Here is a 25,172-nt window from a genome sequence, read left to right as displayed (position 1 = left end):
GATGTGTTATTTTGTCTCATGCAGGAGAAGGACAAAGCCCACGAGGGTGCCAGACCCTTGAGAGCCATCTTCATGTCTGACGGCAAAGTGTTTACCACTGGCTTTAGCCGCATGAGTGAGAGACAGCTCGCGCTTTGGGATCCGGTCAGTTACCATGGAAACCGCACAGATTTCATTCCAACATTTGCTCTGTCCCAAAAATGCAAACAAGTGTTCTTCAGACTTGGCCAAAAAAGATTAATCAAATAAAGAAATACAAATGAAGACATACATGTTACTAGGGCTGCCCTCGATCAAAGGCACTCACGCACTGTACAGAGACGCATCCCTCCATTTCATGCTTGATTTTCATAACGTGCCAAACCTTTATTATATGAGATCTCTTTGGTGGAGCTGTCAACCGCGACATATAGCCTAACATATAAACAGCAGTTTTTTCTTTAAAAATGAAATTGTGAATATTTTTGTTCAATTTAGCATGTATAAATTAGAGTCAAAGGAATAAATAAATATATATGCTGCAAATTTAAGCACTTCAAAAGAAAACCAACAGCATTGTCAAGTGAAAACTCTGCTATAGGTAAGGGATAATGTAGAGGCAGCCGGTAGTTATTGGGAAATAAGCCCCGACAGTGTTATTCTTACGCGAAACTTTGCACAGATGCATAAAATGATCGTAATACCTTATTAAGATCCTCTGCTTCATACTTATCTGTCTCCATTTTTTTCTCTTTTAGCCAGTCTTTGAGAAGTTTTAATGCCCATTCTGTATTTTTTTGTGTGTTGGCTTCGTAGCTGTCATGCTCTATTTTGTCAAGTTCAGTCTCAGTAAGCTGTCTGTGTCTTGTCGTGGTTGTCGAGTGTTTGTCACAAGATGGCGCCAAACAGACAGTAATCTTTATTGATCTTTATTGGCGCGGAGCGATTTTACTCGTGCAAGTAGTCCGGCTATGCGTTATTATTTTGGAGCGGTTATTATTTGAAAAGAACGAACCTGCAAATGTCTCAACTGACCAATCAGAATCAAGCATTCCAGAGAGCCGTGTAATAAAGTTTAATATAAATCGCAGGCCTTTCTTAAAAAAGATATGAATAGATTTTATAAGTGTATGATATATTTTTACTCAGAAACAAATGAATAAATAAACGAAACGCGTGATAGGAAAATATCAATGGCGATACACATGCCGACGGCTTTACAGAGGTCAGAACACAACATAAATATGTCCTATATATTATATTAAAACAATAAATAAATATTCTACAGCAAATTGAAACACTTGAAGAAAAATCAGTTGAAATAATCAGGGCGATTGTATTAAAATCTAATGAAAATTGCAACTAAATATTCTCTATGCATTAAAGGTGCATAAATGAAATATAAAGCAGAAACTAAAACACTTAAATAAATGCACTACAACTTTTTGGTTAAAAATTATTCTCTAGAAATGATCACTCCGCCTCACATTTCTGTCAATCAAGGAGTTGTTTTTTTGTGACCTAATTAAAATGTATTCGAACAAGCCTCTCCTGCTCGAATAAGAAATAGTCTACTATTAACGGGCCGCCCTTCATGTTACCCTGCCTATGAAAACCCAAATAAATTCAGTTGTTTGTGATTACAGTTTTCTGCATCATCCTATGTAATCTAAAGATGATTTTTTTAGAAAATATAATCTATTCTTTAATACTGACTGAGTAAGGACATGTCAAAGATTGAAATTAAAGTGAAATCATTAGATTCCACACACACAATATAGTTTTAGTTGTGGTCCCTGACATGTTTTTGTAAAGCTGCTGTGATACAATATTCATGAAAATTAACTTGATAAGTAGCATGCGATAGTCATTTGATATTTTTAGTCTATAAAACTTATTCTCACTTTCAGGAGAACATAGATGAGCCCATGTCTGTCCATGAGATGGACACCAGTAATGGAGTCCTGCTGCCCTTCTATGACCCTGATACTAATGTGGTCTACCTGTGTGGAAAGGTAAACACACACACGCACGCACAACTGAAAATACAGTTTGTGAACACTAGTGTTTATACATCATGTGTTCTGTCTGTGTAATTCACACTAGGGGTTTTTAAACTTTATGATGGCAAAGACCCCCAAATATGAGGAAATTCATACGAGGAGCCCCCCCATCCTAAAATATATATGTCCATATGTAAACCATTTGAAGTGGATCAAAACCTTTCATAAAAGTTGTCTTTGTGTTTTAAACAATACCCAATCTTATGTTAGGACAACTTTGAGGCTGTTTACACTTGGCATTAACATGCGTTTTCATCGATCGGATCACAAGTGGACGACGTTAATGCCAGGTGTAAACGGTGTTCAAAACGTTTTGAGCTCGTCCACTTTCGACCACTTTTAACCACATTCAGAGGTAGTCGAAAACCCGTTTGATCGGATTGCTTTTGTAGTGTAAACACACATGTGGTTGAATGTGTTCGAACAGCCACACGCGACCGCCTCTCTCCACCCATTTATTTAATCTGAGGTACTGAACACAATGTTTTACGTCTTTTCTGACTTCTGGCGCGAACACACGGTGAACAGCGCTATTTTAAGCCTTTCATTGATTAAACTAAAGCGCTATGGCTATTGCTTAAATGTTGATTGTTTAAGAGACTTCGTACAGTTGTCTAGTGTCTGTGACTGAAGTTTGATATCTCATAGGGTGACAGCAGCATCCGTTACTTTGAGATCACGGATGAGGCTCCCTACGTCCATTACCTCAGCACTTTTACCACCAAGGAGCCGCAGAGAGGCATGGGATACATGCCCAAAAGAGGACTGGACGTCAACAAGTGTGAGATTGCAAGGTGTGCAAGTACAGCCAGATATTTGTTGTGACATTTCACGAGCTACTTGTGTCACTAGCTACATGTGATGCATGTGTCTGGGTCATATTTCTCCCCAAAATCTAAATAAAAAATTAAGAAATTATAATAGCATGAAGGCCTATTTTTAATAATCCCCCCAAAAATGAATACAATAACAACATATGAAGAAGAAAACCTGCACATGAATTTCACAATTTTTTCTTTGATTTTATGAGTTTACATTTTAAAGGGATCGTTCGGCCAAAACAATGTTACCCTATGATTTACTCACCCTCAAGCCATCCGAGTCACATATGTCTATCTTTATTCATACGAATGCATATTCAGATATTTAAAAAAAATGTCCTAGCAAGTCCAAAGAATGTGCATCCATCTTTGTCCAATCCACTTCGCTGCATTCAGGAGAGAGTATCAGCGCAGTGTCTGGACTTTTTCCCGTAGTGACGTATAAAAAATGCAAAAAGGGTTTTTTGCTTCCTGCTCTGGGCCTCCGCATTATGTTATCGGAAGCTAGTTATTTTATTATTCATTTATGAGTTTGCATTAACATAGGAAAAGAAATAAAGCATATTTTGCGTGCTGTCCCAGGGGAGGGCTCTAAGCTCAGAATTTTAGTCCGAACCCAAAGACCCCCCCCAACTGGGATTAGATGTACTAGCTAAGAGTGAGGCGATGGGGTGGAGGAGGGATGCTTGCAAAAACTGTTACGGATCAAAAGTGATGGACGGCTATATATTGACACCTCTTTACGCTAATTGGTTTCCTTCAGAACTTAGTAAAATACATTTCATATTGTTAAGTTCTGAATATGTGAATGTGTGTTCATATGAAAAAAGATGGACATATGTAACATGACATTTGATGGCTTGAGGGTGAGTAAATCATGGGGTAATTTTCATTTTTGGCCATATATGCCTAAAAAATCACAACTTTTAATTTTCCATTGGTCTTATTTTTGTGCACGATGCTAATGGTCTAATCAGATTCAATGGATTATGCTAAGCTATGGTACAGCCAGAGCCGGAGATCAGCTGAATGGATTCCAAAACAGCACAAAATAAAATGTTTAACTCTAGGGGAGCTGGAAAATGTGCATTTTATTTTTTTTAAGTGGAGTGTCCCTCTAATTTAAGAATTTTTAAATATTTGTAATGAAAACAATACAAAAATACTAAGTAATAGTATAGGATAAACCCTATTTTATGGTGATGAGATTTACAATAGTATTTATTAGCAGACATTCATAACAATGTCCAAAATCCGCCATGAGAGGGCAGCACTAAACCATTTCAGTTAGAAGTAATTATATTTTACAGGAAAGAGTTGTAAAATAGAGGTCAGTTTTGGGGTGTGTCTTAAAAAAAAGTTTGGTGTGTTTTGTTTTTATTAACCTTTTTCTCACATTCTGTTCTAGTGTGTTTTGTATGTCTGATGATGAGTAATGAACTAACTTTTGCAACTGTTTTGGTTATTTTTTTAATAGAGCTGTGTGTATATGTGTGTGTTCTCAGGTTTTACAAACTGCATGAGAGAAAGTGTGAGCCCATCATCATGACTGTGCCACGAAAAGTGAGCATTTTGATCTCTCTTGCCATCTTGTTTTTAAGGCTACACAAACACTTCAGGCAGGGCACTACATCCTGAGCCACAACTTCCTCCTACTTTGGCTTCTGTTTCCGCCACCATTATAGACGTAGTTCAGCATTAGTTCACCAAAACCTGTAGACTAGTTTAACAGATCCTGTTTTGAAATAGCAGCTAGGCTGTTCTCAAATATGATCCAGTTTGAATCCAGATTCAATCCCTTATCAGATTGCATCTTGTTACATTTGTATTATTTGGCTTTAAATCTCAGTATTATAATACAGTATGTTATAGTTGCATAAGCAACACAATAGATTTGATTTCTAGTGAACATACTGTATACACTGCAAATATTATTTTCAAGAAAAAAAATCTTAGTATTTTTGTCTTGTTTTCAGTAAAATATCTAAGAATTCTTAAATTAAGATGCTTTTTCTTGATGAGCAAAACAACCCAAGAAAATAAGTCTAGTTTTTAGACCAAGAATATCAAATTTAAGTGATTTTGTGCATAAAACAAGCAAAAAAAATCTGCCAGTGGGGTTTTTCTTAAATTTAGTGTTTAAGAAAAGATTGTTTTGCTTACCCCATTGGCAGATTGTTTTGGCTTGTTTTATGCACAAAATCACTTAAATTTGATATTTTTGGTATAAAAACTAGACTTATTTTCTTGGGTCATTTTGCTCATCAAGAAAAAACATCTTAATTCAAGAATTTTTAGATATTTTTACTGAAAACAAGACAAAAATACTAAGAATTTTTTTTTTGAAAATAATTTTTTGTAATGTACTAATAAAATTGAATACTTTGAATGCATTTTAATTCGCTTTGGATTTAAATACACTAAAGCTAAAAATAATTATAGGTTTTACTTGAGACTGCTAGATAAATAATAATTTATTTAGATTTCTGGAAGACCCCAAAGCATCTTCAAACATTTATTATTATTATTATTATTATTATTATTATTGTAAATCTACCAATGTGTAACTGTTTTAGAAAACGCTTTCTCTCCAAAAAGCTACTATTTTTGTTTTTGTTTTTTAGAGCTGGGCATAGATTAATCTAGATTAATCTCATACAAAATAAAAGTTATTTTTTGCATAACATATGAGTTTGTGCTGTGTGTAATTTTTATGTATATATAAATACACACACATTCATGTAATTATTTAAGAAAAATTTACATGTGTATATATATTTATTTATATTTTTATATATTCTAAATTATATATAAATAAATAAATGATATTTAAATAAAACATTTCTTAAATGTGTGTATATATATATGTATGTGTGTGTGTTTAAATATACATAATATTTACACACATCACAAACTCATATATTATGCAAAAAATTACTTTTATTTTGTATGAGATTAATCTAGATTAATCTATGCCCGGCCCTATTTTTTTATTATAAAGATCTGAATGATTTATATTCTGCATATGTCAAATACTAATAACACCCTTTCTTCCGTCAGTCGGACTTGTTCCAGGATGATCTGTACCCTGACACGGCGGGGCCCGAGGCCGCCCTGGAGGCCGAAGAGTGGTTCGAGGGGAAGAATGGAGATCCCATCCCGATATCCCTGAAACACGGATACGTTGCTGGCAAGAACCGTGACCTCAAAGTGGTCAAGAGGAACATCCTGGACAACAAGATCACCAAGAACACTGAGAACACCAGCCATGCCCACAAGTCCCATGCCACCTCAACGCCATCTATTGTGAGTGAGATGTATTTACTCGTTGACCTGATCTCTTATCTCCACATTTTTCACAATGGTCCTATAGCTCAACTGGTGCTGTGTAGCATTGGCAACTCAAAGGTTGTGGGTTCGATAACCCGGGACCACACATATAAAAGTGTGTGCTAAATGCATAAATATAACGTCTCAAATTATCGATATGCTCTAGGTTCTGATTTACATCATACTGCTGTTATGAAAATGTTTGTGATGATGTTCAGGGCCGACTTCTTTATTTTTTTATACATGTAATGTTTTCACAGTCATCTGAGATCACTGTAGGTCCAGACCACATCCCTGTTTAACCACATGACAGCAACACCACATGTGCGCACTGCCTGCTAAACTCGGCTTTCCATACACAGGGCTGTAATCACGGGAACATTCAACCCGCCCTACAGACACACCTAGTGTTAGCTTCTACTCATTTTACCTACAGATTAACCTATTATAGGGCCACACCTAGCTCAGGATTAGTTAAATATGGGCCGTCCTTTTGTTATAATATAAAACCAGAATTTTAGCTTTGTCATTAAATATAGTAATAGCATCACTCTTAAACCTAGGCCCTCTACCTCGACAACTTATTAATTAATATTATACAAATTCATACCTAAACGGGACAGCTGAATTACATATGCAGTTTTTGAGCTTATAGCGTCATAAGGTTGTGTGTTTTGTGGCGCAATAATAACCCGGACAGCAGTGGCGGCTCGTGACTGCTCATCCGAGGGGCGCAAATTCAAAATATGTGTCTTTGGCACGGTTCTGGTGCTGATCCGTCGTCCGCTGTCTTGGAAGTCACTGTTTACAAAAGATTTATTCAAATTAAGGCCACTGTCAAATTTAAAAGGATGTAAGATACTTTTTGTCTGTGATCTTTGGTCTTTACATTTATGTTTGTTTTTTACTTTGACAGAAAAGCGAAGCCAAGCTGGACGAGGTTTTAAAAGAAATCAAATCTCTCCGAGAGCTGGTCAGCAGTCAGGAGAAACGAATTGCCAAACTCGAGGAGCAGTTGTCTAACAAGGACGACTAGAGGAACCCGTAATACCCTCCCCTTCTTCTATTCAGGCCAGGTGGGCGGGACCCGTCACTGCCAATCACCATGACATCGTTCCGTCTAAAGCCCGCCTTGCAAAGACTCCAACTTACATTCCAAGATAAATGTTTTTTTTCCATTCGCATTCCCCTAAGACCTGTTTACAAATGTCCTTTAGGAAATCGAGAAGCACCTCGAAACTTCTACTCATTTAGCTTTTACCCTCACTCCAAATTTTTCTGTAACCGCTGTGTTTTATCTGGTGTTCTTGAGTGGTCTTAAGTTTGTTTATTTCTTATTAAAAATTGTGACCAAGAAAATTGTATTGTGAAGCAGTTACGTGAACTTACGACGAGCTCGGAGGTGGCAGCCGTCAGTATTGAAATTGCCCCTCTCTGCTCTTATGAGTTGCCAAATTTGTTGAGTTCTGTGTCTGACAGTATTCAACTAGCTTTTCTTATGTCTTATCTCAACGGATATGATAGTAATGCAGGGACGTGGGAAATCATTGGGAGCATTCATCACTGTCAAGTGTCTTTCTGGAACAAGCCAAATAATAAAAATAAAGATTTTAAACAGCCGGGAAAATTTTAAAATTGGAAACTGGAACATGATACATGCACTCAATGAAATTTCTTTTTAATTCAGGTACCCATGTTTAAAGTATTAAGATAAAGGAATCCATATGATTGGTTTCATTACTCTTCTCACGGCTTACTTGAAAATTGTTCGTAACAGCAGGTGCATGCAAAAAAAGCTTTTACATGCAATTCTCTTTCTCTACATTCCATAAATCAGGGGTTTTCAAACTTTAATTCCAAGGACCCCCAAATATTATGCACTTTTTTGAGGGACCACCTATTCATAATATAAATAAATATCCATTTTATGTTTAACATCATAAACCCGAAGAGAAACATTTTAATTCAAATTTATTTGTACACAGCAAAATAAAAAAGATTTGTTGTTTTAACTTAAAAAATAAATAACATTGTTGGCTTAAAATGTAGTTAAAAAATTAAGTTGACTTAAAGTTTTTTTGTCAACTTTAATGAAGTAAAAAATGTGACTTTTGTTTGCAGCTTTACAAGGAATATTGCCTTACAAACCTCAGTGATTAAAATAAAGGGGACTGTAAAAAGAAAAACGCATAAAACTACAAAGCAAAAATTGTGCAGCAAGAAATTAGAGACCATTTATGTCCATTTTATAATATGTCTTTATTTTTCTGACATTTTCTGGGGACCCCTAGAAAACCTCCCCAAGGCCCCCTAGTTTGAAAACCCCTGCTATTTTACACATCTACACTTTTTTAAACCTTAATCTGTTTCCTAGTTGCAAACCAACAGCGTAGATCTCATTTCGTAATTTTAGTAATAAGTTTCTATTCCCCAAAAAGGATGAGATCATCTTGCGTCAACAATTAGCTTAAGCAGTAGGGATGTAAGGTTTCTTAAATGTTCACAAAATGTAGCTGCTTTTTGCTTTACCAGCTTAATATTTTTTTTTTCCTCTGACTGTGGACCCAGGATCGCTAGTAACAAGAAGTGCTGTACTTTTGGTTTGCAACTTTTTACTTTGCTATCTTATTTCTTTATCTTTGAGTTGTGGCGAATCAAAAACCAAACTTGTAGGAGGCTTGATCAACCTTAATTCAGTGAGTCATGACCGACTTCCTTTTCCTAAATGGTTAAACCATGTCTTACCCGGCTGCTTTTCTAGCCAAGCATAACCAGCACTCTCAGGGGACGGCTTTGGTCTAGTCAGCTTTTGTAATATGACTGTAATGGTCGTATTACGTGTGCAACGGCCCCGTTGCGACAGGTCAGGTAATTTTCCAAGTCAAAAGAGAGGACTTTTTCTGTGCATGCAATCGAAAATGCTATTTTTATCAACGTAGCTTCCACACATCTTCCTATTTGAATCACTGTCTTGTACTTCTGAGGTTCTGAAAACACCTCCACATGCTTCCAGTATTACTGTATGTGAAAACACACACCACCTCCTCAGCTCTTAACCACCAATCAATCAGCAGGAAATTAATTCGAAACACTTTACGTCCAACAACTCGATACCTCTGATATCTTTCTCTTGCTTTCGCTCTTTCTCTCGCTCTTCTTCGGTGAAGCTGGGTGAAATGAGAGGTTTAGAAGAAGTAGGGACCGTATTGATGGGATAGATGGAATGATGATAAAAAGATTGAAGAAAGTCCATGAACACAATAGTGAACTGCACCCAATTGTTCACACTGTCAGTCCAAATCTGATTTTTCCACATATTGGTTGGAAATCCAATCATATTTTGCATGTGCACTCTTAAAACTAATGTATTCTTAAAAAAAACAAACATGTAATGTGTTGTCCTTAACTAGACACATCTGTTATTTTTGGAGCAACACACTTGTGTTGGTTTAACACATCTTGTGTTGTCCCTTTTATTTATTTAAAGCAACACTATGTAGTTTTTTTTACCTTTAAATATTGTCTCTAAAATTATTTCATTGATAGAACAACTTTTAACTGGACAAATTGTACTGTTGCTGCAACCTGAGCAGCCTCCTAGCTGCTACAAGCACACTCTGAAAGTGGCGGTGGAGGGTAGGAAACACAGCTCCGCCCCTCCCCCTGCCTGCAGTAGAGTGTCTGATACCAGGCACTGTTGCGCTTTTCAACCACATGGGGGAGCTGTAATTCATTTTTACATGGAAACTACATAGTGTTGCTTTAAATAAAATCAACACATAATGTGTTAAAATAACATATAATTTGTTAAATAGGATAACACAAAACAATGTGTAAAAAATTGACACATCCATTCTTAGTGTGTGAACGGCAATAAATAAATGAATACTAATCCATTTCAAACTATATTCACATAAAAAAACTGGTTCAACTTAAAAAAAAGGTTGCCTTAAAATTTTCAGTTAATTCAATTTAAGAATATTAGTTGACAACAAGTAATTTTTTGGGGCTATTTTGCCTTTATTTGACAGAACATGTATATGAGAGGACAGGAAAGTACAGGATGGAGACAGAACGGAAAAGGACCTCGAACAGGGAATCGAACTCTGGTCGCACAACTGGATCCGACGGCACAAAATTGTTACTTTTTTGTGTTAACTAATATTTATTAAGTTGAATTAACTCAAAATTTAACTCAGCTTAGCTTTTTTAAGTTGAACCAACACATTTGTTAATTTATTTTACATTCTCACACCATGTAAAACGCAAGCATGTCAGACGTTGTTGCGCCAGAAGCAAGGTTATGTAAAACAACACACATCTGCTCTGAACAGTTACACAATAGTGTGGACAACAGTTTGGTTATACACAAGATTTAAACTGACAGTGTGAACTTTAAGGCTATGGGACACCAACTTTGACCTGCTTGGGCCATGATTATCAGTTTTCGTGACTGCGATTGGTCCATGCATCGTCACCATGATTGTGTTTTGTGACCTTGAATGACTTTCAAAGCAAAGAACGATTGGGATGAAATACAGGGATTGTGGTAGGTTGAAAAGATAATGCAGGTTAAAGCCGATGCAAGTGACATATTTTGATGCTTTGTAAATACTTTATTTTTTTGGCTCTAGAAAGCTTTTCCCATTTGGAATTTGGCGAATTTGAAAGAAATACGTTCCCTCACCATTATCCACACTGTGAGCCTTGAATGTTTCCAATGCTAAAAATAAAATGAGAATTGAAAGGAAGGAAATTCAGTTATGACTGTCCCATTTTATTTTTTTTGTTCATCTGCTTCAAATATAAAGATTCTTACGGATTACCAGAGAAATAAAAAGTCAACTGAAGAAATGATGTCCGTCGTCTCTTTCATTTAGTCTACGTTAAACCTGTTTTTTTGAGAGGATGTGATCATTTAAATATGGTTTCTGGCCTCATAGTTGTCCTTGTAACTGGCTGGTTTGGGGAAGTAAGATCTGATATTTAAAATAGTGGCTTGCTCATTCGGGTTTGCGTCACAGTTTGAAAACCTCAGCTTTAGTTTCACACTTTGAAGCTTAACTTCCTGTATCTTCACATAGAGGAGGTTTGAACACACAGTTACATTTTGAGCCGTGCACGAGGGGCTTAACGGTTCTGTCGACCTCCAGATCAACATAAGGTATAAACAAAAGGTCAGTGTTATTTTGATTGTAAATATATAGTCTTAAACATTTATGGCAAATACAGATAACGGAATAGTTAATATTGTGTCGTGTTTAGGATGTATTGATACATCCAAGAGGCATGGATGGAAATTTCACAATGTGCCATAAAGGGAGCATAAAAATTTGACTTTTTACAAGAAAGGCCATAGCACATGTTTACTTCGTCAACCTGTTTTAGGTGTACGAAATATTTTGTTCTCCTATTTTTGGACCTCCATACTAATGTGTCATTGTTTAAAGTTCCTCCACACTAAATACTTCAGACAAACATTGTAGTTAAAGACTGTTTGCGTGTCTAAACCATGTTTGCGACACTCTTGTCTTTATGCAGATGGTGACTAATCGGCTTGGGTGTTTATCAGTTCTTGTTTTACTGCTCGCTTTGAGCAATTCGGTCACATCAAGAGATCTCAGGATGAAAAGGGAAATTCATCGCAATGCAACAAACACAACTGAAGGACACGGTACGGCAAACGTAGCTCAGGATTTAAATGGCACCACTGTCAAACCTTTGGCTTTGGGTACCTCACCGGTGATTGAGATGAAAACTGGTAAACCTGATGTAAATAACTCAGCGGTGAGTATGGATCACCATGATGCCTCTGATTTGAACCACACCCAACAAGCGAACAAGACTTCTGAAAGCGGCAACCACACTGCAGGAACTGAGAATGTGACGACCCAGCCGCCAGCAGGTATTGAGAGAACTTTGCACACCCAGTCATCCGTAACAAAAGACAGTAATGGACACACTTCACAAACAGGAAGTTCAGCCCACACATTTCCTCCAACGTCAGTGCCCGGTAAAGTAATGAACACGACAGCTTCTACAACAAATGCAACAAAACTCACCACTGCGCTGTCCCCTACAACCCATAGTACCACTACAAAACAGACTTCGACCACAGGAAAGGTTGTCCCTTGTTCCACCTCCTCTTCTCATAGGGACGGGCTTGTGAGTCGGTGTCTCATCGCCATCGCTTCGATGGCCGCCCTGACGACTATCTTTGTCATAAGCACCATCTGCCTGGCTACGAAGCTCTCGAGTTATAGATATAGAAACAGGGCACGACTTCTCCAAGAGACGGAGATGGTCTGCATTTCTGCGTTGATGAATGATACGGATCATCCTGTTCCAAAGCCAAGACACCCCAGAAGTAATGGAGCATTGATCCCGTGCTCCGAGGATGGAGATCTTGATGGAGATAATCTCACCCTAAACAGCTTTCTTCCTGATTCCGAAGGCATGATTTAGATGCTTCCTCTGTTGACTTTCACTCATTTATCTTAAAGGTGTGAATTTTCCCAAGTAGTCCGCATGGGTTTATTTGGTTGATCAAGGATAGTTAAGCAAATGTTGCTTTGCAAGACTGACACGAGCTGCACCACACCGTTTGCAGTTTTTGGGGAAGTTCACCTGTTGAAAAATTGCAGACTTATTCTGCAAAACAGCACAGCATCTCACACCTTACTGCTTAAAATATTATTTAAAGGTGCACTGTGTAGATTTCAGCGGCATTTAGTTGTGAGATTGTGGCTCAGTCCACTGCTCACTCCCCCCTTGAAGCACTTATGGGGCTTTTCCATTGCATAGTACCCCATGGTTTGGGTTGGGTAAGTTTTTTTTTTTTTAGTACCACCTCAGTCGGGGTTCCAAGCAACCTGAGCTGATACCAAAATGTGATGCGAAAACACTGTAGATCACTGATTGTTGAGAATCGTCACTGCCAGCGTCATTGCTATAATGTAAAGGATTTGCTTTACCTTCATGCTAGCTTGCGCTGTCTCGAGTAAACCTGTTGTCATCTGTGCTTAGCTATAAGTTCCCAAACTCCCTTTTTGCGATGAATTGAGAATCAGGAACACCATAACAGTTTTCTTCCAGACTTGCAGTTTGTGGCGGCACATTCGCGACGTGCACGTCTGCATATATGCTTTAATGCAACTTAAATGAGGCTCGGCGGCGCTTGTCGACAGACGCCATGGGTGTTTGTACAGAAACTGTCATGTGAGACAGAGGTAGTGATAAATGCGATGTGCAAATATCTATTCGTGGTGGTCAATTTGAATTTTGTGGCGGACTGAGAAATAAATAAATGTATGTATGCGAATGTACAACAACGCTCTCATTTGTATGATGTCAGCGCAAATATAATGATACGCTTATAATCCCTCTCACTCCGAAGTGTTACTAAACTCAATGGGAAAGCCAAATCAAGGTGACCTGACCCAAACCGTGGGGTACTATGCAATGTAAAAGCGCCAATAGAGAAGCTACAACAGCCAACACAGGAACAACATGATGTCTGAGACAACACCGTGACGAAATGCACTCTTTATGGCTACTGTGAAAAATATGGTGCCACAAAATGGCGACTCCCATGCAAGGGGAACCGCAGTATATGTAGATAAAAACGGCTCATTCTGAGGTAATAAAAACTTTCATTATGTAAGGTTTTTATACAACACTGAATGTCATGTGTATTATTTCATTTAATTTATATTTCTCTCATGCCACAAATGCTTGATTAAGCTAAACTTGTATTATACCTGTAAAATCTTTTAAACATTCAACCCAGCTCTTGAATTTTCTGCTTCTGTACCAAAATTAGGTACAATATAGCTGGATTATCAGTTTTTTTTAGGGAGTTTCTTACTAAATAAAATAATGAAATAACATTATTCGATATTTGTGCGAGGTGTGTGCAAATGCTGTAGTTTTTCCTTATACCAACGTGGTTTGTTTGTTGTACAACGATAATAAAATTGGTAATATTTTAATAGCTTAGTTTGTACTTTAATAAATTCTTGTTTTGTATGCCTATTAAACAATGTATTTAATCATTTCAGTGTTGAACTACTGTACTGCTGTCTTTGGAAAGCTCAGGAATAAGTTAAGCTTGGCAGAATGTGTAGCTGAACATGTTCTATTTCTGTCTGTGGTCAGACTAGCGCTGTATAATTTACTTTAAATGGATGATGTTGGACTTATTTCACATTTTTTCTATGTATAGCATGTCATCATTATTTTAAATGTACATAAAATAAATTTAATCACGTGTATGAATAAATTTCTCTTTTGTACAGTAGACTTTTCCATTGAATCCATTTTATATTTAAAAAAAATCTTGACAAATGTCATCAAAATCTACTCCAGTTGTGGCAGTACGCTCTTAAATCTAAAGGTGCTTTACAATGCTATACATTAGAAGAACTATTTTTGGCTGAATGGCTGAAGAACATTTAAAGGAGTAGTCCACTTTAAAGATGGGGTCCATTTGACTTTTTATAGTAGGAAAATAAATACTATGGTAAGTCAATGGGCCCCATCTATAGAGTGGACTACTCCTTTAACATCAGAAAAAAGTTTCCAAAAAAGGTTCTTCAGATTAGAAAAAGGTTCTTCAAAGAACATTTGACTGAATAGTTCTTTGAGGAACCAAAAATTTTTTTTTTATGGCATTTCTGTAAAGAACCATTTAAGCACTTTTTTTTATTAAGAGTGAATGGCATTTTTAAAGCAAAGATCATTGTTTTACATATTGTTACTTTCAGCATATTTACATTTTATTTATTACAGATTATTTATAAGGAAACTTGTTATGCTTTAAAACAAACGGTGCCAAATAGCAATAAAAGTGGTTCACTGGCTAATAATCATAGGGGAACCATTTTAAGTGCCATAGCACCTATGTATGTAGAACCATATCTGGTGCTATATCACCCCCAGATGGTTCTTCATAGGTGCTTTACAGGCACTAAAAACGGTTCCCCTATGATTACGGCTTTTAGTGCTATTTAGCACCAAATTTTGTACATTTCCTCGCTGTGATGCAAGAACCATTTTTGGTTAACCTAAAGAACAGTTTAGTCAAAGAACCATTAGTTCCCACTTCTTTATAGTCTGAAGAACCATTTTGTGCAAGACAACAGTTCTGCAGATGTTAAAGGTTCTTCATAAAACCTGACAAGGAACTTTTAGGGAGCGTTTTTTTAAAGGGGTCATATTATGAGATTTTTTTAAAGATGTAAAAAGTATTTGGTGTCCCCAGAGTGCGTATGTGAAGTTTTAGCTCAAAATACTCCTCAGATAATTAATTATAGCATGTTAAAATTGCCATTTTGTAGGCCTCAGCTAAAATTTGCAGTTCTTAGGTGTGTCCTTAAAATGCAAATGAGCGGATGAAATGCAAACACTGATCACAATGATGGTGGTCTGTTGCATTTTTGGTGGTCGTTTCTCATTTCACTAAATGGCAGTGGCGTGGTTGGATGGCGCAGATTAAGGGGTGGTATTCACTCTAAAAACAAACGGTGCTATATAGCACCAAAAGTGGTTCTTTGCTCGTAATCATAGAAGAACCGTTTTTAGTGCCATATAGCACCGGTGAAGCACCTGTGTAGAACCATATAGTGCTTTGTAGAACCATATGTGGTGCTATATGGCCCCTATATGGTTCTACACAGGTGCTTCACCGGTGCTATATGGCACTAAAAATGGTTCTTCTATGGTTACGATCCAAAGCAACAGTTTTGGTGCTATATAGCACCGTTTGTTTTTTTAGAGTGTTGGCCTTGCTACCTACATCATAAAACAGGCAAAATCTGGACGACGTAATTTTTCACATATTGGCACAGAATGGTTTACCAAAACTAAGTTACTGGGTTGTTCTTTTTTACATTTTCTAGGTTGATAGAAGCACTGGGGACCCAAGTATAGCACTTAAATATGGAACATGTCTGATTTTTATCCTATGACCCCTTTAAGAGTGTAGCCCACAGTAATATGATGTTAAAAGGGCTTGACTTTCAGTTCTTGCTTCTATTGGAAAAATAATAAGAGTGCAGTTTTTTCCCCCATGTTATCTGAATAAATATAGAATGTTTAGAAAGATGAGTTTTTCAACAAACATTTTAAAGCTTGTTTAACTATATGCTAGTTCACCCAAAAATGTTTATTCTGTAATTATTTACTTACCCCAAAGTTGTTACAGACCTTTATAAATGTCTTTGTTCTGCTAAACACAAAGGATGATATTTTGAGAAATGTTTGTAACCAAATCATTTTTTGAGCACCATTGACTGGCCATAGTATTTTTATTTTCTACTATGGAAGTCAATGGTGCTTCTGTTTCCTGCTTGATTACAAATATCTTCCTTTGTGTCCAGCAAAACAAAGAAATGTGTACAGGTTTGTAACAACTTGAGGATGTAAATGATAACAAAATTTTAATTTTTGGGTTAACTATTACTTTAAGTGGTAGAGATGTTCCTTGACCGATCAATGGCTGTTCAATCTCTGTGATAATATAAAAAATGGATTCTGTGTTTTTAAAATGCAAAATGAGCTTTTTTGTTCTGTTGGTCTTGAAACTGTTCTGAGAGAGATAGAAAGAGCGAGAGAGAGAGGGAGGAGATGGAGAAAGAAGGAGGGAAATATCCCTCACTAATTATCCTCAACGGATTTTTTAGGAAAACTCACATGGCCAGAAGCTGCCAGACGAACAACACAAGCAGCAGTGACTTTTCGATTGGTTTTATTTTATTGTAATTTACCAAAGTACATCAGAGAACAGAAGAAACAATACAACAGTGAGTATTTTTATAATTTACTCTCCGTAGAACGTACATCATGTGTTTCAAAATTAATTTTCATTAGTGCCTGAATGTTTATTGGTATTCAAGTATTTAATAGACTATACTGTTGTCTTTCTGTTTATTGTTTGCCATTTGTTTTTTATGCATTTATGTAATGGTGCTTATAAACCTGTTCAGTCTGTTGTACACGTAGCAATGGGCACAGTGCAGATTTCAACCTGTGTGGCAGGACCACCACGATTGCTCAGAAAGTTATCACTGACCTTTCCTCTGACCTATTCTTTACAGAAAGCCTTTTCTTGTATAATCTAAATAGTTTATGAAGAGAATAAACACATTAAGTTCAATATGTTTTGGCAAATATTTTCCCATTATATCATATAATATAAAATACATCTAATGATGTGCTATAGATAAACCATTTTGGTTCCTTAAAGAACCATTTCTTTCATACCAACAGGTTTTTCGGATGTTAAAGGGATAGTTCACCCAAAAATGTAAATTCTGTCATTATTTACTCACTCTCATGTTGTTACAAACCTGTAAACATTTCTTTGTTCTGATAAACACAAAGGAAGATATTTTGAGAAATGTTTGTAACTAAACCGTTTGTGGACCCCATTCACTCCCATAGTAGGAAACAAAACATGCAATGGAAGTAAATGGGGTCCACGAATGGTTTGGTTAGAAACATTTCTCAAAATATCTTCCCTTGTGTTCATCAGAACAAAGAAACTTATACGGGTTTGTAACAACATAAGATTGAATAAATGATGACAGAATTTTCATTTTTGGGTGAACTATCCCTTTAAATGTTATTTATGTATCATACGGCCAAAAATAGTTGCATGAGGAACCTTTAACACTGTTGTGAAGAAACTTAGCACCTTTACTTAAAAAAAAAAATACTGTGTACAAATGAGATGTAATGCATGAGAAAACTCTGACGTCAGAATGAAAGTAGAGAACTAGGGTTGGTTAGTGACTGTGGTCGGTGGGTTAATGGTTGATGTGACTTTTTATAGAAAGACATTTTGTCAAAAAGACATCAGATGAGATATTTCTGTTAGATGATCCCCAAAAATTTGAATTCAGGGTTCTTTCTCATTTGAAAATTCCCTGAAATTTTTCCCTTCTTAAGTACAAGGGTCAAATTGCTTCAATTGACTGTTTTCTATTATACTGTAAAATTTGCATAACCAAAGTATCTTAAAATGTTTTTAAATCTTGTGCATACTCATACTGTATGGTACAATAACTGGAAATATTACATGTCTGTTCTCGAGCATTGCAGAAATAGTCGCATTGGTCTTTGGTCTGTTTCATTGCAGCTGTAAATACAGGCCTGTGAGCTACAGCTGTCCCACGCCTTGCTGCGCCCTCAGAAATATAACTGCCCCTTCTCGCTTTTCTGTGGTGAGCGGGTGGCCTAAGGCAGGCAGGAAAATTACAAGACAGGCCTGGACTCTGCCTCCACCCCAAATAAGTAATAACTAGACATTTCAAGAATAGCTCTCCTGCAAGGCTACAGAAACATGCAAATATATGTTCTGCATGGCGAGCTTGTAATAGATGTGTGATATTCTGTTACTATTTTAAAGACATGGCACATAAATGTATAAGAAATATATAGCTGGTGCTATAGGTTTGAAATACTTTAAGTTTAGTTTATTATGTAATATAATATCGGAGTCAGGTTCTTAATGTTTGTGCATTTACTTAAGCAAAAAAAAAAAAGGTTTAGTACCGTAGATAGAACTTCCTTCCTGTGATTCAAACTAAACAAAGTTACAGCCTTTGTATAGATGTACAAGTAGATATCAGTTTACATTTAGGTTGAGATACTTATCAATGAGCTCATGTTCAGTATAAAGTCTTTTGATTGATGATACTGTAGTAACTTTTTTGTTTTACTTGATTTTATTTTTTTACTTGTTGATATGTTTTATCATTGTTTAAAATGTTAACATACATAAACGAAACCAAGCTAATATAAAATATATGTAATAAATAAATGTTAATAATAATATTAATAAGTTGAGGCTATTAATAGAATGTGCTTTAGTGGGCAATTCATAGACTCTGTGCGGGCAATCTGGTGCCCGCGGGCACCATGTTGGAGACCACTGGATCTATACTGTATGCTACTATGTCAGAAAATGGTAAGAAATGGTCCCAAGCTGTTACTGGGGTACCCTTTAAAAATATCTTATTAGATGTGTATACATGTGGTACTTTTGAGGAACTAATATGCACTCTTGGAACCAATATGAAGTACTAATACAACCTTTTTAGGTGCAAAGAGGGTACTTTTTAAAAGGGTACGACTTGTCTTGTAATGCCCATATCTGTTCTTGCAGGTTTTAATAGGAAATATGTCACTCTCCGTCTCTCAGCGCTGTCTCTGTGCGCTTCTCATCGCTCTCTGGGGCGGGAGTTGCTTCACTAATGCCATCCCGTTCAACATATCTACGGAGGGCAGCGGAGACGAACCCGAACTCATCTTCCCCATCGCTCGAACCACCCAGGTCCCTCCTTCCCCCTCCCCTTCTCCAAACATCACAGCGACTTTCATCCGCATCAAAGACTTCATTTTCAACGATCTGGTGGACTTCTTGAAGGACAACCTGCTGCTTATCATAGTCGTGACTGCTCTCTTAATAGTTATCATCTTCATCGTCTGCTGTGCGTCAGCGATGAGCCACAAACGCAAGCTGGAGGCCTACTATCCACCAAAGACCTACGCACCCAGGAAATATATGAGCCAACCCAGTAAAGGCATGGAGAAAACAAAACAGACCAAGCCTCATAACCAAATCCAGGATGGTAAGACGACTGCCGCGAAGACCTTGCGAGAACCCACTAAAGCACTGGTAGGGGAGAAGGACGGGAAAGAACCCCGGCCAAAACCGAAAGAGGTTGAGCAGGTGGTGGATGTTGAAGAGGTGGAGATGCAGAAAGATGAAGGGAAGGCGAAAATGGAGCCTCAGCCAAGCAGCTCAAATGCCAACTCTAGTCAGCCTTTGGTCTGTACTTGCCATCTCAGAAAGGCCAATCATCCAACAGCATGAGAGAGCTTTAAGGGTTAAAGATAACTTTTGCTTCTTTTCCACTAGTTGGTTTGAATATTTCAGTAAGCGCCCATTCCTTGTTTGAAACATTTTTTGTATGCAAAAGGAAATAGTTGAATAATCAAATTATGATTGCAACCTTTGACATTGCCTTGTTAAAAAAAAAAAAACTTTAAAAAGTAAGTGTTCCTGCTGCCTAAAAATGTTGAGTCAGAATAAACTCAAAATTTTAGGCAGCATGAATACTTACTTTAAGTTGAAAGAACAAATCTCTTTTTACAGTATTTTCACAGAATATTATTTACATTAGGATGATTTTCTGTTGAAAAAAGTAAATCACAAAAATTATTTTAGCTGTTTTTTCAGATACATACAGTACTGTGCAAAAGTCTTAGGCCACCATGCCAGAATTATATTTTTGTTTTTGCAATGTTATAGTGATAATAAATAATTGTTTCTCAGACTCTTTAATAGAATACATCCAGAAAATACAGGAAATGTGTATATAGTATTAAAAACTGTATAAAAATGTAAACTGATGTGTCAAGGTTTTAGGGTAAACTCCCCTTCCAATTGAGCAATAGCAGGAAACTGCAGGATCTCTTAAACCTAAATAAAATTAAATCCTAATTTTTAATTTTAAAGAAATTAAAGTCTTTCTACTTCATTCTGCTTAAAAACGCTCAAAATGTGTTTAGTGCCAAGAAAGGTCACACTAAACATCGACGATGCCTAAAGACATTTAGTCCTGAAAATGTATTTTTTTTATTTTTTTACATATTTCCTGTATTTTCTGTTTGTATCTTAATAAAATAGATATGGATGGAAATTAAAACTTCTAAAACAACAAGTCTGGTGGTGGTGGCCTAAGACTTTTGCACACTACTGTATGTGTCACATATTTGTTGTTTTCTATTTCTATAAATATCATTTTTATTAGATGAACAAAAATTGCCATTGACAATATTATTATCTGTTTTTAATTATAATGTTTTAGGCCTATTATCTTTGTCTATAAATATAAAACTGAACGCAGGTGGACAGAAAATATTTGTTAATCACTTTTTCTAATTTGGGGAAACCTGAGCGGTTGTCTTTTGTAACTTTTGTCTTATTGTCTTTGTTCTGACCACTTTTCTTTGAACTTTTTTATGGATTAAATGTTTCTATAAATGGTATTCGATGAGTTATGCTGTAGCAAACATTTCTGAAATTGTTGCAGGCTACTATTATTTTATATAAACATTTACCTAAGACTTTTGTTGAAATTGAATATATTGATTTTAATTTGTGCTAAATAGCACTAAAAGTGGTTCACTGGCTTGTAATGAAATAGGAGAACCACCTATATAGATCTCCTATGTAGAACCATGGTGCTATAGTTGTGCTGCATAGGTGCTAAATAGCACTTAAAGTGGTTCCTGTATGATTATGAGCCAGCAAACCACTTTTAGTGCTATTTAGCACCATTTTATAGAGTGTATGCTCCATTTTGTAATAATTTTGTCATATTTAAAAAAAAAAACTGTGTATTATCTCTAAATTATTTCTCTGTTACTATATTACCTATTATTCTTAATAAAACAATTAAATAACAATGAATATATATATAATTTACTGTATATATTTTATAATATAGTTTGTATAAATCAGAAATGATTTGTTGAAAGCATGTCAAGAGCTTAACACAAAACAGCTTTATTATCCAAAGTTGTGTTGGCTTGGCTGTAGCACATGAAACTCAAGAACCTTATGAACACAGCAGAGCTTGACAGTGGCAGCTACAGAGCTTTTGTCACATCCATACAACCTCCAATCAATATTTCAGAAGTTCATTCCAAGAGTCTGACCAGACAGATCTCAATCATGAGAAAAAAAGCAACAGACGTAGACTCTGTGGAAATGTTTTTTTCCCTAAACAACTTTCAGTGTTTTCTATATATTTATTTCATCTGTATGTCTTCCCTGTAATTAAACCCATGACAATTGCTACAGTAGCACTAATGATCTACCAGTTAAGCTGTGTCCATAACCAAGTACATGGTTGCCAGATCTGCATAACAAAACCAGCCAATCACCATTCAAAATGAACCCAAATACTATTAAACACAGCCCTATTACCAACAGGTAACAATCTCTAACCCGCAGAAAAACAAAAAAGTAGCCCAATTCAAAACTCCCATGAAAGGCTGAGGACCTGGCAACTCTGACCAAGTAGACTCCATTGTAAAGTTTGGTCTCAAGTAGGTTCCCTAACACCACATTACTGTTCCTAAAAACAAGGCTCTCACCTTACAACAGTGGTTTTTCAGACTTTCGCGCCTTTGTGTAGAGCAGAGTTCCCCAAATCTTACCCTGGAGGGCCGGAGCACTGCAGAGTTTAGCTCCAACCCTGATCAAACACATCTGAGCAAGCTAATCAAGTTCTTCATGATCACTAGACAATCACAGGTGGGTAAGTTTGATTAGGGTTGGACCTAAACTCTGTAGTGCTCCGGCCCTCCAGGGTAAGATTTGGGGAACCCTGGTGTAGGGTGTCTCCCCAAAGAAAAATCATGACATAAAACAATCTCAAACTTAAATTCAACAAAACGTGTTAAATTATACAATGCAGTGTTGTTGGTTGGAAGCTATATTTTTGTGAGGTTTGTTTAGACAGAATTTATGTAGTTTATAAAATGTCATAAAACCAGGGCCCCCCAAGGGTGGCCCGCCTCCCAGTTTGGGAACGAACTTCCTTACAAAATGTACACAGCTTTTCGATAATATCAGCCTTTAATTGATTCATAACTACTTTCATGCAAATTGTCTTCATAACTGAAAACCCCATTGCCGTGGCACAAGGCCAAGTATTCAAGCTTGTATTCACCAGAGTATACATCAAAGATAAGCACTGAAGCCTACACGAGACTGAAACTTGAGCTCTGAAAAAGAAAAAACTTAGCACACGGTCAAATTTCCTTGTTTAGTACATGGGGTGCTAAATAATTCTGGAAATGCTTATAGCTTTCACCTCTCCAGGAGAGAGTGACAAGTACACTCAACACTTTTGAAGAATTACATGTGGACCTACAACATGGTTCTGGCTATGGTCAACAAAACCATATGGCTTGCGTGATTCACCTCCTCAAAGGAACAGAAAAATACTTTATTGAATAATATACTCTGTTTACGTCATTGTTATGAACTACCTTGCTGATCCTGAGCCAGTGGTATCACGAGAAAAGCAACTGGAGTGCCCAATTAATTCACATTGCGAAGAAGATACAAAACAGGTAATACTAAACCTTAAGGCTGCCATTAAAGTTTAATGGGCCGCTACCCAGAATTTTCAGGGTGAGCACGGACCGTTCTTTGAAAAAGATGCGAGGAAAGACGGATGTGAAAAGCAGTAAAATTAGAGGGGTCATCTGAAAAGGGGCAAAAATGGTGAGTACATGCGCACCCCACTACTGCACAACAGTACAACAGAGTTCAATATGCATAATAAAAATAAAGTTAAATAATACCAATTTCTTTTTCTTTCCATCTAACCCTTAACCTTCTTTCTCCGGACACGTCTCCCTGAAGTGAGCCATGTGTCCTTGTCTTCTCCTCTGTCTATTATTGTTTCTTTGTTCATCTCTCCTCGCTGGCCTGGTTTTGTATCCTTGTCCAAAAGGCTGCTGCTGTCCCCATCTCGGTGACTTTGTTCTGTGCGAGTCTTTGGGTCTGCGCACTCTCCCTCGCTCCATCCCGCTAAACACCTCAGTCCTGTCCGTGGCCCGGAATCGTCTCTGCAACCTGGATAATGTGTTCCGGCCATACTTAGGACTACAGGAGTTAAGCCTCGGTCACAATCAGCTGGATCGTTTCCCTCGAGGGCTGCCTTCAAGTCTGGAGACCCTTCAGCTTCAAGAAAACCAGATCACCTACATAACCACTGGATCTTTGAGACATCTTGGAAACCTCACACGCCTGGACCTCGATGATAACCGGATACGAGCCATTCAGCCTGGGGCGCTACTGGGGCTGACCAGACTGATGATGCTGACTCTTAAGGGGAACAGATTATCTCGGCTTCCAGCAAACTTACCTTCTTCGCTAGCACACCTTGATGTGTCTGCAAACTGTATATCTACATTAGATCTCTCATCATTGGGTGCTTTGGTAAACCTCCAGGTGTTAAAGATTAATAGCAACTGTTTGCGTACCATACCTGAGCAGGCTTTCGATGGGCTGTCCCGCCTTCGAACAGTGGAGCTAGCCAATAACCTATGGGTTTGTGAGTGTGACATCATGTACCTGTATAGGTGGCTATTAATGGACAGGTTACGTACGGCAACGGATCTAGTATGTGCAGCTCCTTTGCACTTGGCACAGAAGCTGCTTTTAACTCTATCAGTTATAGCCATCTGTCCAAAACTTTTTAAGCCTGTTGACAGAATGTTAACTTTAAATTCAACCACAACATCTGGGAAAGTGGTTGAGAGCCACATAGAGCAGAATACGAGTGCTTCTATGTTGGTTAGACCTGACAATGCTTGCAACGCAAGTGCTTTTAGGTGCACAGCATCTTTCAAGCTATCAGGCAATACAGTATCACCTCCTGAGACTCGGTCACAATCCTTATTGTTTAATAGAATCCTATCAAGGTCCTTCTCAGGGTCAGACCAGCCTACTTTAGAGAGACTGAGTTATGAGGATTGCCTCGCTCAAAATGTCATGTCTTCAAATCCCCAACCCACTCAAGTACCCTACAGTCCAACCACAGACAAGGAACCTGGCTGTGTGGGGAATTCGACAGGTCAGCATCCAGAAGCATCAGCCACCTTGGTGTCGCCTGGATCCCCGACCCCTACTAGAGGGATCGGGCTGCAGCTCACCCCTCAAACAGTACTGCAGTCCAGTGACCCTGCGCTCATTGCAGTTCTGGCTGTACTCTGTGTGTTTACAGGACTATTAACGATCACAGTGCTTTTGGTTCTGAAGAACATCATTCTTCGAAACATTCGAGTAACACCACTTCCACATGTTCAAGGAGACATGCATTCATAATATGTATTGCTATTTTTGATTTCCCTTGCAGAAAATCATACAAAAAAATGCATGATGCAAAAT

The 25,172-nt window shown here is 37.3% G+C and overlaps 4 protein-coding genes across 7 annotated transcripts in view; all 4 read left to right on the top strand.

The window, feature by feature from the left end:
- coro1ca (coronin, actin binding protein, 1Ca) overlaps positions 1-7,552 on the top strand; it is a 54,249-nt gene extending 46,697 nt beyond the window's left edge. For all 3 annotated transcript variants that reach the window (XM_065250723.2, XM_065250725.2, XM_065250724.2), the window contains exons 6-11: positions 25-144; positions 1,890-1,994; positions 2,691-2,836; positions 4,369-4,426; positions 5,924-6,169; positions 7,110-7,552. In XM_065250723.2, the coding sequence (XP_065106795.2) occupies positions 25-144; positions 1,890-1,994; positions 2,691-2,836; positions 4,369-4,426; positions 5,924-6,169; positions 7,110-7,229 (795 nt within the window). In that variant the 3' untranslated portion in view covers positions 7,230-7,552. The remainder of the gene's footprint in view (positions 1-24; positions 145-1,889; positions 1,995-2,690; positions 2,837-4,368; positions 4,427-5,923; positions 6,170-7,109) is intronic.
- Positions 7,553-11,075: 3,523 nt separating this feature from the next.
- On the top strand, positions 11,076-14,484 carry selplg (selectin P ligand). 2 transcript variants are annotated; one of them, XM_065250727.2, is made up of 2 exons: positions 11,076-11,357; positions 11,735-14,484. In XM_065250727.2, exon 2 carries the CDS (start codon positions 11,735-11,737, stop codon positions 12,656-12,658), a length of 924 nt encoding a protein of 307 aa, XP_065106799.2. In that variant the 5' UTR covers positions 11,076-11,357; the 3' UTR covers positions 12,659-14,484. The 2 variants fall into 2 exon arrangements, with proteins under 2 accessions (XP_065106799.2, XP_065106798.2); XM_065250726.2 differs by having other exon boundaries at positions 11,076-11,370.
- Positions 14,485-16,831: 2,347 nt separating this feature from the next.
- On the top strand, positions 16,832-21,590 carry tmem119a (transmembrane protein 119a). The gene is made up of 2 exons (XM_065250031.2): positions 16,832-16,995; positions 19,362-21,590. Exon 2 carries the CDS (start codon positions 19,377-19,379, stop codon positions 20,070-20,072), a length of 696 nt encoding a protein of 231 aa, XP_065106103.1. The 5' UTR covers positions 16,832-16,995; positions 19,362-19,376; the 3' UTR covers positions 20,073-21,590.
- A 1,242-nt stretch (positions 21,591-22,832) lies between these two features.
- On the top strand, positions 22,833-25,121 carry LOC135732551 (uncharacterized). The gene has a single exon (XM_065250721.2). It carries the CDS (start codon positions 23,649-23,651, stop codon positions 25,107-25,109), a length of 1,461 nt encoding a protein of 486 aa, XP_065106793.2. The 5' UTR covers positions 22,833-23,648; the 3' UTR covers positions 25,110-25,121.
- Positions 25,122-25,172: the final 51 nt, after the last annotated feature.

The sequence above is a fragment of the Paramisgurnus dabryanus genome, chromosome 5, assembly GCF_030506205.2.
Source record: "Paramisgurnus dabryanus chromosome 5, PD_genome_1.1, whole genome shotgun sequence".
Taxonomy (NCBI): Eukaryota; Metazoa; Chordata; class Actinopteri; order Cypriniformes; family Cobitidae; genus Paramisgurnus; species Paramisgurnus dabryanus.
This window is presented reverse-complemented; position numbering and strand designations above follow the sequence as displayed.

Bases quoted from the DNA above. Each gene is read 5' to 3' on its own strand.
- selplg (XM_065250727.2), top strand. From the start codon at position 11,735: ATGGTGACTAATCGGCTTGGGTGTTTATCAGTTCTTGTTTTACTGCTC.
- LOC135732551 (XM_065250721.2), top strand. From the start codon at position 23,649: ATGTGTCCTTGTCTTCTCCTCTGTCTATTATTGTTTCTTTGTTCATCT.
- tmem119a (XM_065250031.2), top strand. From the start codon at position 19,377: ATGTCACTCTCCGTCTCTCAGCGCTGTCTCTGTGCGCTTCTCATCGCT.